The sequence below is a fragment of the Pomacea canaliculata genome, linkage group LG14, assembly GCF_003073045.1.
Source record: "Pomacea canaliculata isolate SZHN2017 linkage group LG14, ASM307304v1, whole genome shotgun sequence".
Classification (NCBI taxonomy): domain Eukaryota; kingdom Metazoa; phylum Mollusca; class Gastropoda; order Architaenioglossa; family Ampullariidae; genus Pomacea; species Pomacea canaliculata.
The window spans coordinates 11,916,713-11,936,937 of record NC_037603.1 but is presented as its reverse complement, the minus strand read 5'-3'; the positions used below and the strand labels follow the sequence as shown (position 1 = coordinate 11,936,937).

The 20,225-nt window shown below is 40.0% G+C and overlaps 2 protein-coding genes across 4 annotated transcripts; one reads left to right on the top strand and one right to left on the bottom strand.

Annotated features, from left to right (window-relative positions):
- The first annotated feature begins 31 nt into the window (after nucleotides 1-31).
- Nucleotides 32-3,269, top strand: LOC112555887. The gene is made up of 4 exons (XM_025224455.1): nucleotides 32-184; nucleotides 296-642; nucleotides 1,255-1,395; nucleotides 2,350-3,269. The coding sequence occupies exons 2-4, from the start codon at nucleotides 423-425 to the stop codon at nucleotides 2,511-2,513; spliced, it is 525 nt and encodes a 174-aa protein (XP_025080240.1). The 5' UTR covers nucleotides 32-184; nucleotides 296-422; the 3' UTR covers nucleotides 2,514-3,269.
- Nucleotides 3,270-5,156: 1,887 nt separating this feature from the next.
- On the bottom strand, nucleotides 5,157-20,008 carry LOC112555365 (receptor-type tyrosine-protein phosphatase epsilon-like). Of its 3 annotated transcripts, none has more exons than XM_025223730.1 (26): nucleotides 19,847-20,008; nucleotides 19,131-19,233; nucleotides 18,196-18,369; nucleotides 17,306-17,443; nucleotides 15,992-16,180; nucleotides 15,364-15,483; nucleotides 14,536-14,634; nucleotides 14,069-14,162; nucleotides 13,549-13,659; nucleotides 13,010-13,149; nucleotides 12,659-12,798; nucleotides 12,356-12,443; nucleotides 12,060-12,136; nucleotides 11,729-11,765; nucleotides 11,367-11,464; nucleotides 10,913-11,032; nucleotides 10,605-10,750; nucleotides 10,214-10,349; nucleotides 9,647-9,781; nucleotides 9,056-9,143; nucleotides 8,437-8,513; nucleotides 8,106-8,240; nucleotides 7,340-7,483; nucleotides 6,985-7,154; nucleotides 6,573-6,708; nucleotides 5,157-6,227 (listed from the first exon to the last, which is right to left on the bottom strand). In XM_025223730.1, the coding sequence occupies exons 2-26, from the start codon at nucleotides 19,195-19,197 to the stop codon at nucleotides 6,015-6,017; spliced, it is 3,072 nt and encodes a 1,023-aa protein (XP_025079515.1). In that variant the 5' UTR covers nucleotides 19,198-19,233; nucleotides 19,847-20,008; the 3' UTR covers nucleotides 5,157-6,014. The 3 variants fall into 3 exon arrangements, with proteins under 3 accessions (XP_025079515.1, XP_025079516.1, XP_025079517.1); XM_025223731.1 differs by having other exon boundaries at nucleotides 15,364-15,474; XM_025223732.1 differs by having other exon boundaries at nucleotides 15,364-15,462.
- Between the last annotated feature and the right edge of the window lie 217 nt (nucleotides 20,009-20,225).

Below are 20,225 nucleotides of genomic sequence, written 5' to 3'. Positions count from 1 at the left end.
CACGGAAACAACGTCACAATGGCGTCATTATAGAATGTCGTCACGTGTCACGTGAAGTCGCCTGTTGAATACGTCAAAATATTTTGTTGACTTCCTGCAGTGTGGTGGAATGAGCGGTAAACAACAATTTACAAATACTTTGTTTACTTCCTGCAGTGACTTTGTTCGAGTGGCGGGTTGAGAGGTAAACAGCAAACTACAAATTTGTAAGATTACGTACGGCCATCATAGATAATGAAATGCATATCATAACGACAGAGCTCTCCAAAACATAATACTTTCTTCTGTCACTCAGACGAACTGCGAATGGAAAAAGCGAGAATGTTCTACAGCATCTACTAATCGGTAATAGAGAGAAGAGGGAAAGTTACTGACTCGACTGCGGAGAAATCTGAAATCTGTTGCTTGGGTTGAAGACCAGCATGCTAGCAATCTCACAGAGACCGAGACTGTACCTCCTGGGACTGATGCTTCAGGTCACGTGTGGTGTGGTGTATGGCATCAGCATCTTCAGCCCCGGCTGGATAGCCGACCGTCAGACAGCATCCTGGACCGTCAAAAGAAGTTTATGGGAGAAAGACTTCGTGCTGTGTCTGGACGACAAGGATGTTCAGCATTGTCGAAAAATATATCCATCGGAAAGTAATGTTTATACGTTAATTTTTCAGTTAATTTTTGGCACGGTCGTTTCTTGCGTGTATGTGGAGATACCATCTTTACAAAATACGATATATAAGATGACACGTTCACTATTCCGGACATTTGATCCACCACCATAAAAAATTACATATAGCGCTAAACATAATAATAATAATGAACATTTACAGAACGCTTTTACAAAGGTAGACTGTTTCAAAAATAACAGAAACAACAACCAGTCTGAAATTGCTGACTTTCAAAAAAGTAACTTTTTTAAGATTGGATTTTAGGGAGGTCAGAGAGTTTGAGGGAAGTAGTCTGACTTGTAATTTGTTACAAGTTGATGGGGCTCGGTAAGAAAAATATCCCTGTCCATACGTCTTTGTCTTGAGACTCGAAGAAGCCTAGTGTCTGAACAAGAAAATAAAAGTCGCACGGGAGTGTAGGAGGGACTAGGCTCATACCTCAGAACGATTTTAAAGGTAATCAAGCGATTGTTTCTCGAGATAAGCAGATCCATTTAGGCAATGAAGGGATCCAATAAAGAACATCGTTTGTCTGTCAGTGAAGCCATAACTGATTTTTCAAACCTCAAACCCTGTCACGTGATTGCAGACAAGCTGAAAGCAGCTCAGGGTCTGCAGTGCGCAGGCTTCATCGCCGTCGTCCTCGGAATTATCTACTCCTTGTTCATCAACTTGTGTCGAGAGAGGATCGAGGAGACATACGTGGCAGAAGCACTTACCATCAGTGGGTGTAAGTAGATGTTCATTCTTCCATCGCTTGCTCTCGAAAAGTTTGAAAATGTCAGAACCTGCAGCAAACCTGCCAGCTTGGGACCCTACTGGCGGCTGAAGCTCTTTATGTCATCTCATACGAAATAGTAATAACTGTTCAGGAAATAGTCCACTTCATAATCACAATCAAGCTAGAGTTCTGACAGACATGAATGCGAACACTCATGAAATGTGAGGCAAGCTTTCTTGTACGTTCCGTCAAAATGAGGATATTAACCGCATCCCACAAAGAGAAAAAATTAATTTTATCTGTTTGTAAGTGCAGTCAATCGCAGGTCATCAGCAGAATCAAGTAGTTCGGTGGGGAGGTATATCAAGCGTACCCCGTGGTTATGAGGGTGTTGTTTATTTAACGCAGTCAATCATTTCAAATCGTTAGTGGCCTTATAGATGCTTTTCCAAAATCTCCGCATCATCAACTACAACTAATTGAGCAATTTTTTCCTAAGTTTTGTGCATTCCTGTCTGTAGCCCCAAACAATTTCCTGACGTAATGAGGGCATTGTTGAAGAGGTAACCAGGTAACCAATACAATGATAGAGAAACAAACTTTGGGCAGATATTATTCCTGGTAATGGAAACTGTAGGTGCTCTGATTGTGATAAATGGTTGAAGGGAGGCCAGATAATGCTTCTCCATTTGTTACAGCAGCGGGAATAAATGAACGAAAATATAGCCAAGGATGACCTAGACCTCTTATAATTGGGGTTTTTCAGAAAAGAGGAGTTGCTCGTGGATTTTTTCATAGACAGGAAGGACGTGAGAAAACTGAGACTGGTTGTATTCACATTAGCTGGACCGTTATCGTCAGATAATCATCTTAAGTATTAGCAGTCGTTAGCTGTCTGCTAGTCGCTAGAAGCCATTGTACGATTGTACATCCGACCTCTCTCTCTCTCCTGTTGTTTCTCAGTTGCCTTGGGGTTGTTTGGCCTCATGATGTACGTCTCCGAGGTACGTTTTGGACTCAACATCGCTTTCTACTGGGCCTTTGTACTCAACCCCGTGGCCCTGCTCCTGGCCTACATCTCCGGGGTCATGATGGCGCTGAACAACGACCCGCCTCAAGCCAAGTGACAGCAGAAGCTCTCTGGATCCGGATCTGACGTCACTGATTGGATGCCCAGTGAAAAACATAATGGATGGGAACGCAGATGGCGGGCGCCTTAACGAACAGAGACTTAATGAGGCGGTAATATTTGGTGCAAGACTGTGAGAGATTCTGAGCAAAAATATAAGAGAGTGGAACAAGAGGTTGAGGGAGGTTGAGGTGAGCAAAGACTCTAGCTGCGCAAGTTTAAAAGTGAATTAAAGATATTGTTTTAAGGTAAACTAAGTTTTCAGATTAAGATACATGCCTTTGAATTTCGTTGTAGTAGGTTAGTAAGATTTGAGAATTTTTCCGCAAGATCTTATTGCCTTATTACACAAAAAATAGTTACTTGCACACAAAAATTGATTACATTGCCATGTTAAAATAGTAAACTGTTACAGTAACACCTTTAAACTTAATTTACCTCTTTAGATTTAGCAAGCTAGCACGGGACTAGTAAGTTACTGTAATTTACTGTAGTAAGTTAATATGTTGAAGTGTAGTAAGTTAGAAGTGTAGGATGTTGCATGCTGTCATATTAAGAAGAACCAAAGAGGCTTGTGCCATGAACAGTACAATCAATGGAAGACAATTTTCAGGTCGGACTGCTAAGAGTGTCATGAGTTACTTCTGCTCGAACTGTTTATAGCCTTAAATGCTCCTTTTTACACGAGGACAACAATGGCTTCAGTGTGCAATATGAAAATGAAATAAAGACGTGCTAACATTTATAATCTTGATTTAGACGAGTTTATTTGTTCTCTTATCTCTCTCTCTGAGTTCTTGAGCTACTAAACGAATGACGGAAGTAGTACACATCCACGTTCAGACGGTGTAACGGCTCGGTTACCCGCTCTTCCTCCAAGAAACCATCCCCCCTCTGTGGTGCGATTACTAAAAATAGCCTTGGTCTGGATGTTCCATCAGCTGTCAGGGCCGTGCCGGATGGCCCGCTGCTCTGTGAGAGAAGTAATGGAGATCTCACGAGGAAGCAAAGAGCGGGGAACTGTTGAGGCGGCTACAGGAAAGATTGATTGAACTTTGATACGCTGATTGTAAATTGATGATGATAGTGCGCCTAGTGCATGGGCGGCTGAAAGTAATCTGTCTCCGAAAAAAAGAAAATCTACTTGCTAAAGGTTTTCTCGATATCAAGAGATACAAGCCGAGTGTTGTCCCCATGAGGCCGGGGACTTTGAAGTGAAACATTCATTGGGACACAAACTGAACAAAGCAATCGGACTAATGCATGGACAGTAGGGGACAACAGCAGGTCATGAGCTGGTGACCTGAAAATACCACACACACACTTCTACTTTCTCTCTTTCAAACACAAAAACACATAGGACACCATAAAAAGATGGAGAAATCTATGTACAGATCATGTCTCAGCTAAAGGTCGAAAATTTTAAAATGATACTCACTTTGAGACACAAGTCTACTTCTTTCACCACCACAATAATGTTTAATTGCACAGATTAAACTAATTGGAGGCAGACATCAAGCTTGAAACTGCAATTTATGTTTAGTGGTTATTTCCTCCATATAATAAGTTTTTTAATTGCAAAAGTCGTCTTTGCTGGTTCGTTTCCAAGAGTAATTATCTGAAAGTTTAAGGGAGATGTGTACACGAAGAAGACAGAGTGAAAGTAAATGGGGACAACAAACCACTGCCATTCCCGAGGACTTGTAATACAGCATCCTTTGTTTGCGGGAGGATGTCTGTAAGAGTGAAGATGCTCGGCTATTTTTGTGCTGTGTACACAGCTGATCGATAGTCGCCAAGAAAATACACCTTCTCCATTTACAGCTCTCAACATCACTGTCATCTCACCAACACGCACACAAAGACGAAATGTGACGAAATGTCAAGTAATATGCTGCATGTCTCCATCTTTCTATCCATCCTCCCACTGTTGTATTTTCTCTGAGGATTTATTATTAGACCACAGGGATGCCCTGTAGCAGCAACACATTGCACACCATGACTGGCGTGAAGCGAGTTCAGTCCGCACTCTTGCTGGATGTTTAAAATACAAAACCCGCGAAACAAAAGAAATAAGATAAGATTTTATTTATCGTAGAGGGCAGTAGCCAGAGTTATAACCACACGGGACATCAACAGTCAACAATACCATCACACATTCATACCCGTCACAACACACAAAGAAAAGTGTGAAAGAATGACTGACAGTGATAATCAGTTTCTAAAATCCATTTCATGCACATAATCTCGAAGAAACTTCATTGAAAAATATTCTATGAACAGGCAAGAGGTGTTTTCAACAACTTTTTCACCGAGACCAGTTGTTCATGTTTATCGATGTTGTTTCAAATTTGCCGGACAAGAGCGTGTCAAGCGCCAGTCATGGGGTATCGACCTTTGTGTTCCATGGTTTCTTGGCAGACATTGTAATCCACCCGGTAAACCTACCCCAGCACTTTCCTGATGAGCGTTATTCGTTGAGTGCACATCGTACTGCGTGGGTGATGATGGTCAGACTGTGTTTCAATCACGAGACACACTTTGGACACGACACATTACCATCACACATTTGAATAAGACAGAATACATTGTACACAGATAAATATCACATTGCATAGACTTGAAGGAATGACAGATGGGAGCAGTTTACTCGAAGGATTTTTTTTTACACCACATTCGTGAAAACGTCACAGTACATACATTTCAGAGTAAGACATTGAGTGGTTGTTATGTACAACATCTTTCTGTACACTTGACAAATAAAAAAACTTAGTATCACTATTTACTTGTATCTTGCAGTCAGGAGCAGACGTCTTGTATCTTGTTTATGTAAACACATGGGCAGCAAGGCAGTGCGGAAACAATAAAGTGTCAATGCTTTTGATTAACCTGCTAATTAACAACACTCGACGTAAACAAAACTAATTTGTAAGATTAACCTGCTCGCAAAACCCGAGGACAGAAGGAAAAAATAATCAACCGTCCAAGATTGACTTGTTTGTCCTGGATTCTAATAACTGTAATTTATGTAACCTTTATAGATAATCGTATAACATCGCCTTGAGCAAGTTTAATTTTCAAAAGATTGAGTGAAAGCATCCTTCTACTTCTGAAATTGAGTTATAGGAATAAATTTCTTAACCAAAAACTATAGAAGAATTGAACAAAATTGGACTAAAATTTCAGTAAGAAAATCGGCACAAGAATACTCATTAACATAAAATGTTGTAACGATGTAAAAAAAGATCAACAAATGTGCTGTTTATGTGGAAGAATGCGTATCCGCGTATTTCTCATTATGGAAACTTTAGAATAAACTGACGTTTTTCATAGACACGAGAATCTTTGTAAAGGAAAAACTGATACCTGTCTATACATATCGGGACATCCCACAAGGAGTACTTCATTTTTCCAGAGACGAGAAAACCTTCATCGAAGAGAAACACGAGTCTCCATGTAAAGGAGCGAAGCTGACGATCATCTAAAGTCAGGAAAACCCTCATTGAGGCCAAATTGAGACATTTCCATAAATATGGGTGTCATCCTCTGAACACAGGAATCCCTCGGAGACATGAGAGTTGACGTACACAGAGTCACGTGACTTGATGGCCCAGGACTTCTCCCTGGCTGTTGGCTGTGAATACATTGTGTCATCCTGGTCTTGGAAGCTGATGTGGTGCTCCACACATCTGTACAGGAACTCGTACTGCTCCTGCAAGGTCCAAGCACAATTCCTATAAGAATATTCAAGATTCTGTATTCTGTCACCCTCTAAGGGGTATAAGGATATTAAAAAAATATATATCCATACATTTTCACACACATTAATATCTTTATAAATAATATCTATTATTCACATAGACACACTCACTTTACGACCGCTTCAAAACACTAGCAACAACAAGAACAGGAAATAAAAAGGAAAAGGAGGGAAACAAATTCTTTCCGTCAAAGACGTGTGACTTCAAGTACAGCAAACAGTTTGTTTACTCAGGTTGTCCTTTTCAAAAATATATAAACACCTGATGTGGTGTAAGTGATATAGATATAATCTCACCACGTTGATGATGTTCTGAGGGCATGGTACACGCATGCGCGCTGTGACGTAGCTGACGCCAACCTCGTTGTCCATCTGGAGTCGCTCCAGGATCGCAGACAGAATGCAGAAAATACCGCTTCTGCTGTGTCCGTCTCTTCAGCACGAAATGCACAAATGAAAGAGTTTACTGCATTATGGACAACATGGTTGACAAGAAGCTGGTACATGAGCAAACAGCACACTCATCTGTTCAATGTGTCTAACCTTCCATTGTCTTCCTTCCATCATCACTGATCAGTGCAGAGAGTGCGACCTACCGCGGCCATAATGCTGCGCGTGACAAGTGTAAAAATTAAATTAATTAAAAAATTAACATGTCAGAGCACAATACGTCAGCACCTGGCAATTAACTTATTAATTGATAGCCTACCTGCAGTGTACCAATGCTGGACTCTGTGGATGAGACCGGACAGCCTTAACCATGGGCAAGAGCATGGACGCAGCCTCTGGTGCTAGGAACGATTCCGGCCAATCAAAGCACGACAACTGAATGACGTCACGATATGTTTCCTTTTCTGGGTCACTGCATTCTGTCTGTTGCTAGAAACAAAATAAGGTCTTTATCATGTAAAATGTAGGTCTGAAATGAAAATGTTACATCAAAAATAGTTTAGCTTCAGAAATCGTGGGAAAAAAAATTAATGTTCTCTCTTCGTTGTCCTCACTGCGATGAACCTTTCATCGAAGAGAGAACATTTAGATACTCGTGTGCGTGTCTGACATACTTCGCTGTTGTCCAGTTTCATTGGTAGATAAATGCGCAGGATTCGGGTAGTCATCCAATCGTCGGCGCGGACACGGAGAAGCTGTACTCGATAGGGGTCAAAGGTTAAGGACATTCCTTCCGCTTCAGGTGTGTAGACCGCTCCCTAAGTACTCGTGAAATAAAAGGTATTATGCTGATTACATGTATGAGGTGTGGCATCAAGGAAATTCAAGTTAGTAAATGCCGATACAATAAAATAAAATAAAATAAAATAAAAATAAATTTTAGACGCTTGTCGCAAAGAAGTTAACAGCGTAGAACTCAGTCAAAGGAAAAGTCGGAAATAAATTAAAGTGAAGTAAACTATTTTAGCTCAGTTTAAGCTCAGGCAGGGTACTGTGAGAAATAAAGACAACTCCAGGATGGTAGGTTGATAAAAGAAAATCTCATTATATTCTGATGAGGTTGGTAAGACTTTGGTAGGCTACGAGAGACAATCTAAGAGTGTAGCTGAAAAGAGAAGGAAAAGTGTACATATTCTTAAAGACAAGTGCACGACACAAGTAAGAAACCCTGCAGGTAATTGAGTGGTCAGAGCCCTGGGGTCACCAGAAACCTAATAAAAGGTTGCTGGATGACCTTTACCTTTCACCACTTCTTTCAATGCTAATTGTTTTTTGCATGTTTTGCGAAAAATGTTTAGCAGGTAGAGATAATAGCAAATTACGTAGAAAGGTAATAACATAGCAAGTTACATAGCAAAGTATGTAGCAAGTTACACTAACATGTATCTGTTCCCAGAAAGTGTCCAAGCAGACGACCAGCTTGACGTGGTGTTGACACACTATAGACAGAAAGTCCACGGCGCTGTCTTCAGTCGGGGTTCGCGCCTGGATGAAAGCATTTTCTCGCCTGTAGCTCTGAATAGAAAATAATCGATCAATCAATCAATCAATCAATCAATCAATCAATCAATCAATCATCATCACCACCACCACCTTACTTATTCTTCTTCTTGAAGATGAAAACTACTAATTAAAATTGAGATTCATTTTCACGACTTTCTCCAGAGGTGACAATATTTATGATATTTTAGTATTCACCAAGGGTACCTACTGACAGACACAAGGCATCGGTACAGATAGTGGAGTACTCTCCGTCCACGCTGTACACAGCAACATGATACCTCTTGCCTAAAACATATCAAGTTACTGTCAGATGATCGTATGTAAAATATAGACAGGGTTAATGTTAGGGCCTATTTTTCACAAACCTAGAGTTAACAAGTAGATGACATTAATTGGAAATAAATACAGTTAACAGTTCTGGTGTGGTAGTCAGAATTAGGATCAGTATTAGACCAAACGTGTGTAGGTGGTTAGACATTACAAAATAGTCCACTGGCCGGTATTTTGCAGGCGGTCCACCCCGTTGGCTACACCCGTCATGGTAGAGGTAATGTATTGAACAGAGGTAAAGCGAGTTGGTCTGAACTTCTTAGTCCTGTTTGCCCCAAATGGATCATAGGGCCACAACTTAACTATAGACCCTTTCTTGAAATACACATTAGCATCTTGATACACAAAGCTACACGTGAACACGTAGCATCTTGACAAGAGCGGAAGAGTGCACAAGTAGACAGGTACAACTTTAAATAAACTTGTCAGAATGTTTCACATCATACATCATAAGCAGGATGTCTTCATTTTTGTTTGCGTGACTTTTCGCTACTTACTCGTGTCTGTCACGTGCTCTGTGGCAGTGCTAACCTCACTTTCCCCGTGGACCGTCAGCCCCAGCATCTCTAGGCACGTGTTCATGTTCTGAAAAAAGACAAATTTCAACAAGAAGGGATTCATCATCGGTGAAATTATGAATTTACTGTCAAGCGTGTGATATTTAAACTAGCATTGCTTTATAAACATCATTGATATTATTTATTTCTGTATAAATATTATTTAAGATTATTAAAATTATAACAATGTAAAAATCAAAACATAATAACATGCTAGAAAGGTAAGAATATTGACTTATTTATATTAAACAAATCCCGTTCAAATGGATTTGTGAGCATCAGCAGTGAGTAGTACTAACATGCTTTTTTTAGTAACTATACTTGAAGGAAGTGTTAAGATTTATATCGAAGTTGGAAGTATAAAAACTTACGTCTGACGGAAAAAATCAGGAGAGTGTTGAGAATAATAATGGATTAAAAAAAAGCAAAATGAAGAAGAAGAAACAAACGACTTGCATTTGGATTGTAACAAATTACTTAATGCATACACACAAATGAGGGTGGCTTTGTAGGTTGTGATTGCCTATTCACCTGGAATTCCTGACGAACGGCTACGGTTCCATTTTCCTCTCTGAGCACCGCGGACAGGTTGAACTTTTCTGCCGGAACAGGAACTGACGTCATGGCAGCAGCGGCTAGCACCTCGTAAATGAAATTGTATTGCGCCTGCAAGACACAGATGGCGATCACGTGACGTGTCTAGCAGCCAGACATCAAGCTTAGACATAAAACAACACTTGAATCTGTTATTCATTTCTTGAGGGGTACAAGCCGTTAGGGGAGAGAACCTACATAGACTCAGCAGCTGGCAGACCGTGTATTCCCTCCCTTTATGATCCGACGTTGGCCCTTGATCGTTTTCCTGATGGTGAACTTTTTCACTTTTTATACTTGAAAGCTGCTTCGGATTAACATTGTATTTATTCTTCATTGTGTTCTTTTGTCCAGAATGGCCTTGTTTATGCTGGATTTAGTGTCCAGGTATTCGCAGGTTTATTGTGTTTTCCTGAATGTAATTCTTAAATACCAAAACATCTAGAGTATTTTCCGGCTCATAAAAAAGAAGTATTTTCACCATAAACAAATGATACTGCTCACCTGTGTCTGAACCATACTTGTTCGCTGCTGTCTCAGATTCCACACACATTTGAAGACGTCTACGGTGTCATCATGCAAGGATTGTGACAGGAGGATGTCTAGAGCTAGGTACGTCCCAGTGCGACCAATACCAGCACTAGATCACATTACATACCCGATAGTATAATATACACCATACAGCATACACAGATACCCTCATAACTAATTTCCCACGTGACCAAACATCATAATTAAACGCTCAATGCCACGAGTTAATGTAACATAGTCTTGCTAATTTGTTTCTGTTTTCACCTGAGCATACCTTATATGGGTTAAAGGTCATTCGGTTAAACCCAGTTCGTGAGGTCAAACAACTCGCAAAGGCAGCACGTGCAGGTACCTCGTTACTCACCTGCAGTGCACGATGGTCGGTGTGTCTGTGTGAGCCTCCTGGCGGACCTTGTGCCGGAAGTCAAGCAGAGACCAGGGAGATGTAGGGGTGGAGTTGTCAGGCCAGGTTGTGAAGTGGAACATTTTCACCTTTCGACATTGAGATCCCTGGAAGCAAATATTTTACCGACGAGACTTTGACTGCTGCACCTGTTTATGCTCCTACTTTTCACCTTTCTCTCTTCTATTTCTTCTTGTGTTTACTTTTTTTTTGATTACTCGGTAATTCACTCTTCCTGTTACCTTCTTTAACTCTAAATTTGTTCTTACTTGCTCAAAAATAAGGTCCCTGATGCAGAAGTCGGCCATGCTGGTGACTCGCTTGACCCTGATGGTCAACCGTCCTGCTGACAGAGCGTCCTCACTTGGCCAGTACTGAGCACATTTGAACTGCGAGAGAATAGAAAAAGTCTCAAGTTTAAGTGAATATCTCAGACTGTCCTCGAAATACAAGGGAAATGGGACAAGACCTTAATTCCACCCTTGTTACAGGAAGGCAGACTCGTTGATTGGATGATATGATGAAATAGCCATATGGAAATTCTTGTATTTACCGATGGCTTCTACCTATCTCAAAAGTTAGAATTTAAAATAAGGTGGGCGTTTAAAAAAAATTCAAAAGCTCGTTACAAGTTCTTGGAAGGTATAATAATGGTCTGTTTTGTTTGTTTGTCAGAAGCTTTGAAGTTAATTTTATTTTCGTTAATCATTAATGAATCCGTACCTTCCCATTTTCCACTGTCTTTGTGAGCATGATGATAGATTGGCACTTGGTGTCCCACACCATCCTCAGGAAGTCATGGAGGGTCTTTTCTGTGGGGCCTACAACTCAGACAGAGACCGAGCAGTAAGGTTACAGACACAGATGAGTTTACTGCCCTCTCGGAAAAATTGCAAATATTTCTAAGCGTGAACTAAATAAAAATTAAAAACCAGAAAAAACTGTTATTGGCATTATTGGTAGATCGCATAATTTTTTTTCAAAGTACTTTTTCAAACACTTTTTCTCAACGCAGGCTTATCTGAGTATTCTTTAGGGAGGTAAATAGTCTACGTTCAGGTAGATAACTGTGAAATACTCTTTGCCTTGAGCTGCGATGAATTCCTTCTTTTTGTTGTATCCCTGAAAGCAAAATAAATAAATAACATCAACATTTGTCTCAATGTGTATGTAGTAAGCAGATTAATATGTACATTTTAGAGGAGCTAAAAATACAGTTGTGATTTTCAAAATAGTTTAATTCCTGATTAACTAAGGACAGTGTATAAATCCTGACCTATGATTTTTTTTTATACAGCCGTGTCTAGAAATAAAATCAAAGTTGTCAGCTTGTACTGAATATCTTTTTGTTATGTTTATAAACTGTTAATGGTTGTTGGACTTGCCAGTCTCCAGAGACTGCACTCAAAAGCTTACATGGATATAGTTAGCGTTGTAAAAGTCACTGTGGGGGTCTCCTGGAAGAACATTCAGCAATACCCGAGAATGGTCGTCTGAAAGACAAAAAAAAAAAAACAGGTACTTTCCTTCCTGCATCTTTCTCTCTCGCTCTTTATTCTCCCTCTCTTTCTTGTGAGCGACCAACACAATGAGAAACGTCTTTCACAAAACAGTGATTTAAGTTATTTAATATTTCATTACTATTACTCTAATATAGTGACAATCTCATTTCTAAAGGGGCAAAGTTTAGTTTTTAGTATTCTTGTACTTACATGGGTAGAGGTCGCGATAGCGGGACTTCTGGACATTTCTGGCGAGAAGAGCTATCTTCCATTCTGCAAGCTGTCCTGTTGGCAGCTTCTGAGAAACAAGAATAATAATATTGAAGAAATGGAAAAAATCAAGAATAGTGATAATGATGCTTGTATGGTGCCTTATCCTTTGTGGACAAGCTCAAGGATAATTTTCGACACCCGAAACGATGGTACTTTCATAGGGAATGTGTTGTCAAACTATTTTATTATCTCTACTATTGTCGAAGGAGAGTTGCTTAGAGTAAACATTACTCATCTTACTGCTCTTTCCTCTTTCAAAGCTTGTGGCTGCCTCCTCCACTGAGACACCCGGGTGGGCAGGTCTTGCAGGTGGACAGCAGTGGACGGCAACAGGTCCTGACTGATGACACACTCATTGTGCTCATTGTTGGTAACACTCACTGCAAGTAAAATTAAATTATTGGTAACTCTTGGAACACAGAAAACTGTTGTTTAGTACAATACAATAGTTTGATATTTTGCTTAAAAATATATAGACGACATAGAGAGCAATTTATGTGCATAGTCTACTTTCCTTCTTTAAATTATCTTTAATAGAAGGTTTACTTTCATTGAATCAGATTCAATCATTTCATCTCTTTGTCTGCATACGTGTGTCAAGCGCGTCGATACTCGGGGTCGAGTTGGAGTGCGGGGCTGGGACCGTTCGTCGCCCGCCTGTCGCGCCATCTAGCGCCTCTGTCTTGGACGTTTCGGGTGCATACCCGGGCAAGGAGGGAGCACAAAGGGCACTGGGGAACAAGCGTTAATAGTCAGTAGTTGTCTCTCTTCTATCTCTATCTCACTCACGCTGTGTGTGAGAGTGTTCGTTAATAATAATGATATCCCGGTCCTATGGTCAGACTCATGGTGCTTTACAAAAAAATGCGTTTTAAACTTTTCTTTTACAAAGCCAAATTTTTTTTAATATTGCACTTTCTTTATTATTATGATATCACGAGATTTTCAAAATGTATACTCTGTCTATATCAATATCTGTATTCCCCACTAAACTCTACTTAATCTCCACTTGCCTGCTTGTTCCATCTCCTTAAAACAATGACTGCAGCGTTTGCTAAAACAACACTAAACAAGTGCGGCTACTCAAAACATTTAACTGAATGCATATTATTTGCATCAGCTGTTGATACCTTTCCCTGTCATCAAGGTGGACCTCCATCATGCTGCTCAGCAACTTAGTCGACCTTATCCTCGATGGCAGAGAGCGCATGCGCTGAAAAGCTTCGCGAACATTTCCTCGACTGCAGTACATGTAGTAGACAGGTGTTCGGTTCATAATAATAACACATACAAAAACATTCTTTTTGCGAATTTGTGAAACTTTCCTGGGTATTTGTTAAGCGGACTGGCAAGGAAGTTAAAACAGTACTCCGAAAACTTCAAAAGATCCCTTCAAAAGGGAGAATTTAACTATGATATAGCTAGATAGAGTTTTATCTTCATTACCTTTTAATCTACTAATCTTCTATACATACTTTTATTTTCTTTGATAAGATTTATTTTTCGTCTACGTCTTACATTTCAGTTATTTTACGATCGTTGTTCAAATTTTGCTAAAATCTGACAGGTGAGCCCTTTGAGTGAACAACAGTCGTTAGGTTTTACAAATACTGCGAAATGTTTCCTAATTTACATACCTACCAAACTCACCTCCGCTTCCATACAACGGTTACCAGGCAACATATGGTCAACACCAAAATGCAGGCGGCGAGCAGCGGGCCGATAAATTTGTCTTTAGCATGATCTTGTTTTAGGAAGAAAAAAAAAAGAAACACTTGACATTTGATTAAAATTAAGAGTGTGAAATGTATAAATTTTGTAAACGTATGTTAAGCTGTAACGTACATGCTGGTCCATTTTTCCTCTGTTGTTTGATACACTATACATCCTTACACCATAACCCTTACTTTGCCTGCTGTTGTTAGATACAGTATACATCCTCACTTTGACCTGTTGTTAGATACAGTATACATCCTCACTTTGACCTGATGTTAGATACAGTATACATCCTCACTTTGACCTGATGTTAGATACAGTATAATCCTCACTTTGACCTGTTGTTAGATACAGTATACATCCTCACTTTGACCTGTTGTTAGATACAGTATAATCCTCACTTTTGGCTTTGTGGAGCTTGGTTGTTATGATGTTAGACAGGCCAGTGGTGACGTCATATACCCTGTCACTGCAGTTGCTGTCAGACTCTGGACAACATTCTTAACATACAACGATAATACACATATAGACTATGTTATTATTACAGAAGGACAAAACATACAAAAGTAGGAAAAAACCTACCTTGAACTTTGTAGTTTGTATATAGTTAACATTAACGAATGATTCAGCCAATGCGTGTTGAATATTTCCATTTCGAAAACCCTGTACGTAATACGTCCTTGAAATAACGTTACCTCTACTTCAGAACCATGGCTCCTGCCCACCCGTGCACACCCATGCCCACCCGTGCACACACATGCTGATCTACGCAAGAGGTTCGGAACTGGACAACGAATTAATTCGACCCCGCATGTAAACGAGACTAGTGACCATTAGCCAGTCTCGTAGATAATAAAGTTAAGGAGCTACTGTAGCAGACAAATGGAGGACTGACATGGCTGCTGTCTCGGTGACGTGCTGATGTGACTAACATTTCAGTGATATTCGGTTTCACACATCCACGTCTTAGAAACAGGAGACAATGCTTCGTCGGAAAGATAAGTAATGACTATTTAGCTTCTGAACTTTTTGTTTCCAACGAATGTCTTGCACGTGGACACGTTTTCCCACTTGTCAGGCGAGACAACTAAGTATTTAGTCTGCACGTTTGTCACGTGACAATAGATGTAATGTGTAAGTCAGGTATGAAAGTCATGCAAACGACAGTTGGGAGGGACAAAAACTCACACGCGGGCGCAGAACAAATTCATAAGAAGAGAAATAATTACTTTGACAGTTCAGTTGTGGACATACATCCGTTCGGTTTTGACACATTTCTCTGGTATCGTTACACCTGCATGGACATTGACGCACCCTTCCGGAATACCCTTCCAGACAATCTGAAACAACTGTGTTTTTTTGAAGAACAAAGAACCAAAACATTTTCAAGTGTAATTACTTTAATTATTATTACGTCTAGCATTTGTCTACTGCAAAGCACCATCTGTAAAGTATATCGTAGTACCGACACGAAATGTGGATTCTGCATAGAGTAAGGAGAGGAGAATCCAGGCATTCAAAAACAAGTGCCTGAAGAAACTCCAGATCTCATACAAAGACATAAAAACTAACAACTTTGTATGAAACACGGTCACCACATTTGTAGGACAACAGGAATCTCTTTATGTTTCAGTATGTCCGCTCTCCCGGCTAAAGTAACTGGGCAGCTAACCCAGGGGCGGCTGTACTTACTCAGTGATGTGTTTAATGCAGTCAGTTACAATAAATTCTCTGCCTTGATATTATTATAGCAACAAATAAAATTAATAGAAATGATGATGGATGATGATGGCATATTGCAGAATCGCATTTGAAAAGTAGGTGATAATAGAGAAACAGGCAGAAGCAGATACTTACTTCCAAAAACTCGAACTTGATAAAGGTCGGAAGGCTGGGCGTTGTCGTAGATCACGAGGCAGAGGTGTGAGGTCTGCTGGGACGTTTCCATGACAATGTTTGTGGTTGGTGCCGTGAAATTGCCAACACAATTTTCTACAGACGTGTTCGTGAGGACACGAAGTTGATAATTAACGATGTTTTCCTTTTCTGAAAAGAATCATCATCATCATCATCATCATCATTGTTTAGCCCCTTCGCTGTTTGTGAACTGCAAGGGTAAATAACACGCAATGGAGAGTGAGTGAGAATGTCAGCGGGAGAAGGGAGATCACTCTAGCAAAGAAACAGAAGAAGCAGACGGCATTGACGGACATGATGGTGGATGGACGTTGTGTGTGTGTTAAGAGGAGAAGCGTAGGTGCCAGAGATTAAGAAATAACTCCTTGCCTAGCCAAGGTTTTGTTTTTCGTGTACGGGCAAATTGTGTTGAAGTGGGATTAGATCCAGACTATTCCTCGATCGCCTTCGGTGAAACACACAGCAGTGGATGGGCTCGGTGTACTGTTGGCTTCGTGTTGTCACCTTGGAGTGTTGATACTGTGACTGTGTGAACCCCTCCCTGACATGGCCATTGTGTACGGCCTTGGAGTGTCATCTGTCGCTGAGCTACACGGAATTTTCTACCTCATCGGGAAAGGAAAATCCGCCTGTAGTAGATTACCAGTGTGATTTGTGTTGCTCGTATTCCGACTGAAGATGCAAGGGCGACAACCCTACTAACTGTGAGTATGCTCTGAACTGATACACCGCGTACTAAAATATTGGAAACTGTTTTAAATTATGAACTGAGAGATTGATATACCTATATAATTAAAAAGTAGAGACTATTGCAATACTAGATGTTTACTTGTCATAGATGGTTTTGATAATCTTTTCTAAAGAACTGTGTGGAGACATAGTCGTATACATAGATCTATCTGTATTCTATGTCGTACCGTCCTGAGCAAGTTAATAACATGATGTGGACAGCCTCAGGCAATCGTTGGATTGTGTGTTGAAAGAAAGCGTACGGACGTCGTGTGTGTGCTGCTCGTGTGAGAGTCGGCGTCCGTGACAATCATCATCACCACCACCACCACCACCACCACAAACTTGATGTTAATTTTTTTTTTGTTTTTATTTTAATGAGAGCGGAAAGCGTGGGCTGATGATAAGTGTTTTTCATGTGTGTATGTGCGTATGTTTGTGTGTTTGTGGACATGTTATTGAAAATAAAAAATAGATCATAAGTAAGTAAGAATAGACGACATATTACAGCTTATGAAAACTTACGGAAATTTGTAGAGGTTACTTCAACCCTCCTGATATTCACACTTTCTCCAAGAGAAACCTCCCATTGGCTGGTCCCATTCTTGACGTCATGGTTGTCCTGAGTAAGTGCACATGCACCAATAGTCGCAACGCTTGCACCTGTTATGTTGGTACAGCAAATTTACATTTAGAATTAGTCTTGCAGACTATTCAGAGGGTTATAAAGTGTTGTAGCTCAAAGCTTTGGTAATGTCTATCATTATTTATTTTACACGTTCGCAGGCTTGTACCGAACTTTTCAAGATATGACTGCTTGTGGTTGTATGCTTTAAAGATTGAGAAGACAACAAACTAGTCATATTCTTGCCAATATCTAGCATAATCATGCTCTGTGGATCAGTAAATAGCATACAAGGGAAAACATTCGAGAGAAGTCAGAAGTAGGAAAAATATGTTAATGAAAGACTTGTGCCTACATGTGCATAAGATCACAATAACTGTGGAACCTATATTTTATTCAAAAGGTTAGTTTTTCTTACTACAGTCAGCTCTCACTATTCTCAGAAATAAGGGGCGAGGATTTTCCTACCCACTCCCTTCCTCGAATGTAAGCAATCCGCAAACAACTCTAGTCTCCCGCCAAACCTTAACTCTTAATAGTGTTGATTATATTGAACACATAAAAAGTAAGTATTAATCATAAAGTCTATATTTATAATCAAATGAATGACTAATACACTAAAAATGTTCTAAACTGTTCTATTATTTACTAAACCGTTTTTGACTTTAATTACTTTTTTAGTACGGACTTTGTCTGCAATTTTCCGCAAAACTTAAAAAATTTCCAATTAGGAATTGAAGGCAAACCTGCGAACAATCAAAACAACGAAAGTGAAACCCAAAAGTGTTACCTCCAAGTGTCAGACAGAAATGCGGTGGCTGAAGACTATCTTGCAGCCAAACACACCAAGTTCCGTTTTCATCCGAGTACGGGGTAAAACAGGTTTTACTGTCATTGTCTGCTGCCAGAGATGCACTTCCGTTAAGGACAGTCTTATTTTGAATAGTTAGCATTGCATTGGTAACTGAAATGAGACATGAATAATTTATAATGAATTATTAAGGAGACAAATGCATCATTGGTTAAGCTGAAAAGAATGTAAACAGAAAGACTAACAGACAGACAGACAGACAGCCTGATCACAAGCAACTAGGGTTCACTGGGTAAAGACTGCTAGACTCTTTGCAAACTGATGAACACGTAATCAACAGTTTCTCTTTCTTGAAGAAAGGTTTGATCAGTTACCGCACCATGAGATCACGTGGTGTTGCCAGTCTCAATTTACGAGTAATTTCCGCCTATTGTTCTTTATTCTCTGTCATTGTTCCTTCATCAGTCCAACATTCTCGTGAAGTGCAAGCTGTAAAATACTAGTCTAAGCGGGGCGAAGTGTGCTTCCTGGGGCGAGCTCACAAAATCTCTTGATGAGCTTATGTCGGATTTTTGTATCCTGCTTGTCAACGGGCAGAATGTGCTTCTTTCAACTTACCTCGTGTTAGAGTCAAGAAACAAACTGATGTTGACAAAGTTTGAACATCAAAAGCGACCATCGACTTGCTCGTTCATATGTACGACCTCTTGTATCTAGGTTATTATTAAATTGTGTGAAAGCACCGTTAAAAGAATTAATTAAGGCCTAATCCTTAACAAACTATTTCAGAACTTGCCAGGTAATACCGTAGGAAAGTTAGTACCTAACTTGTACAGAATACAGAATATGGATGGTAGCTTCTTCTCTTTTGATATAACTGACTTGCTATTGTATCCTGTAAAGTATCTACTCACCTGAAGCATTTTTTCCTGCCGTCAGCACCACCATCAGGCCCAATAGGACGGCCAGTCGTGTCGCCATCTTGATTAGTCGTCACGTGTTTCCGTGTCACGTGGACTGAAAGTTAAGAAAAGGCTAAATTCATCCCTTATCCGTTTTAAAGATCCTTTCAGAGTGAGGTTTTAGAGAGAACTCAAAAGGGAGGCATGTCTGACACAATGTCAGCGGGTCTTTCTGCAAGAGCACGTGCATTTCAGACTCTTACTCAGTGCATCATGTGGATCTTTGCCCGCCATCACATCTTTGCAAATGCCGTGTTCCTTGAAAATGAATATGAATAGCAGCAACAACAATAACAACGACTCTCAGGCACATTGAAAACGAAAATGTACATACCCCAGTTCTTTCCCCCCCTTCCCTGCTTTTTCTTCCTGGTTGGTCAGCGCCGTAACTAGAGCATGCACGTGAATATCGCATGACCACTCCCATTTTAAACTTGTATATCAATGAAGTCCAGATGAATTCGGTCTACCGGCATGGCAATACCTTTCTGAAGTGAATGAATGCGCTGACACAAAAAATGCAAATCAGTTTTTTTAAAAATGGATACAGTTGAATCATAAGTTGTATTCACGTCGACTTCCCCAACAATTGGCAATACAGTCACTCATTGACAGTTGAGTGGAGATACATGTATTATTATTATTAGTAGTAGTATTAGTATTATTACCTGTCATGGAGCTGAGAAGTACTACAGTGACGATGACATGCTTCTAAGCTGCTGTGACAGTTGATTTGTGTAACATCGAGCGTGTAGGACAATTCTACCAGAGACATCAATGTGTGGCCGTGTGATCCTTTTCTCGTATTTCCTTGTAAGTAAGCTGCTAAGGCGAACCTTACACAAAGTTTTGGGGAACAACAGGCGAAAACTACTATTTGTGCACTCGCTTTCTTCCGCATTAAGAATAATTGGCGACTTTTTTAGTATGTGAAAACTAAAGTATAATTACTACAATTGCTGTTGCCGTAAGGAAATGTAACTGAGACGGCGTTGGTGAAAAAAATGCATCCGTCTATGCTTGTAAATTATGTTACTAATATTATTA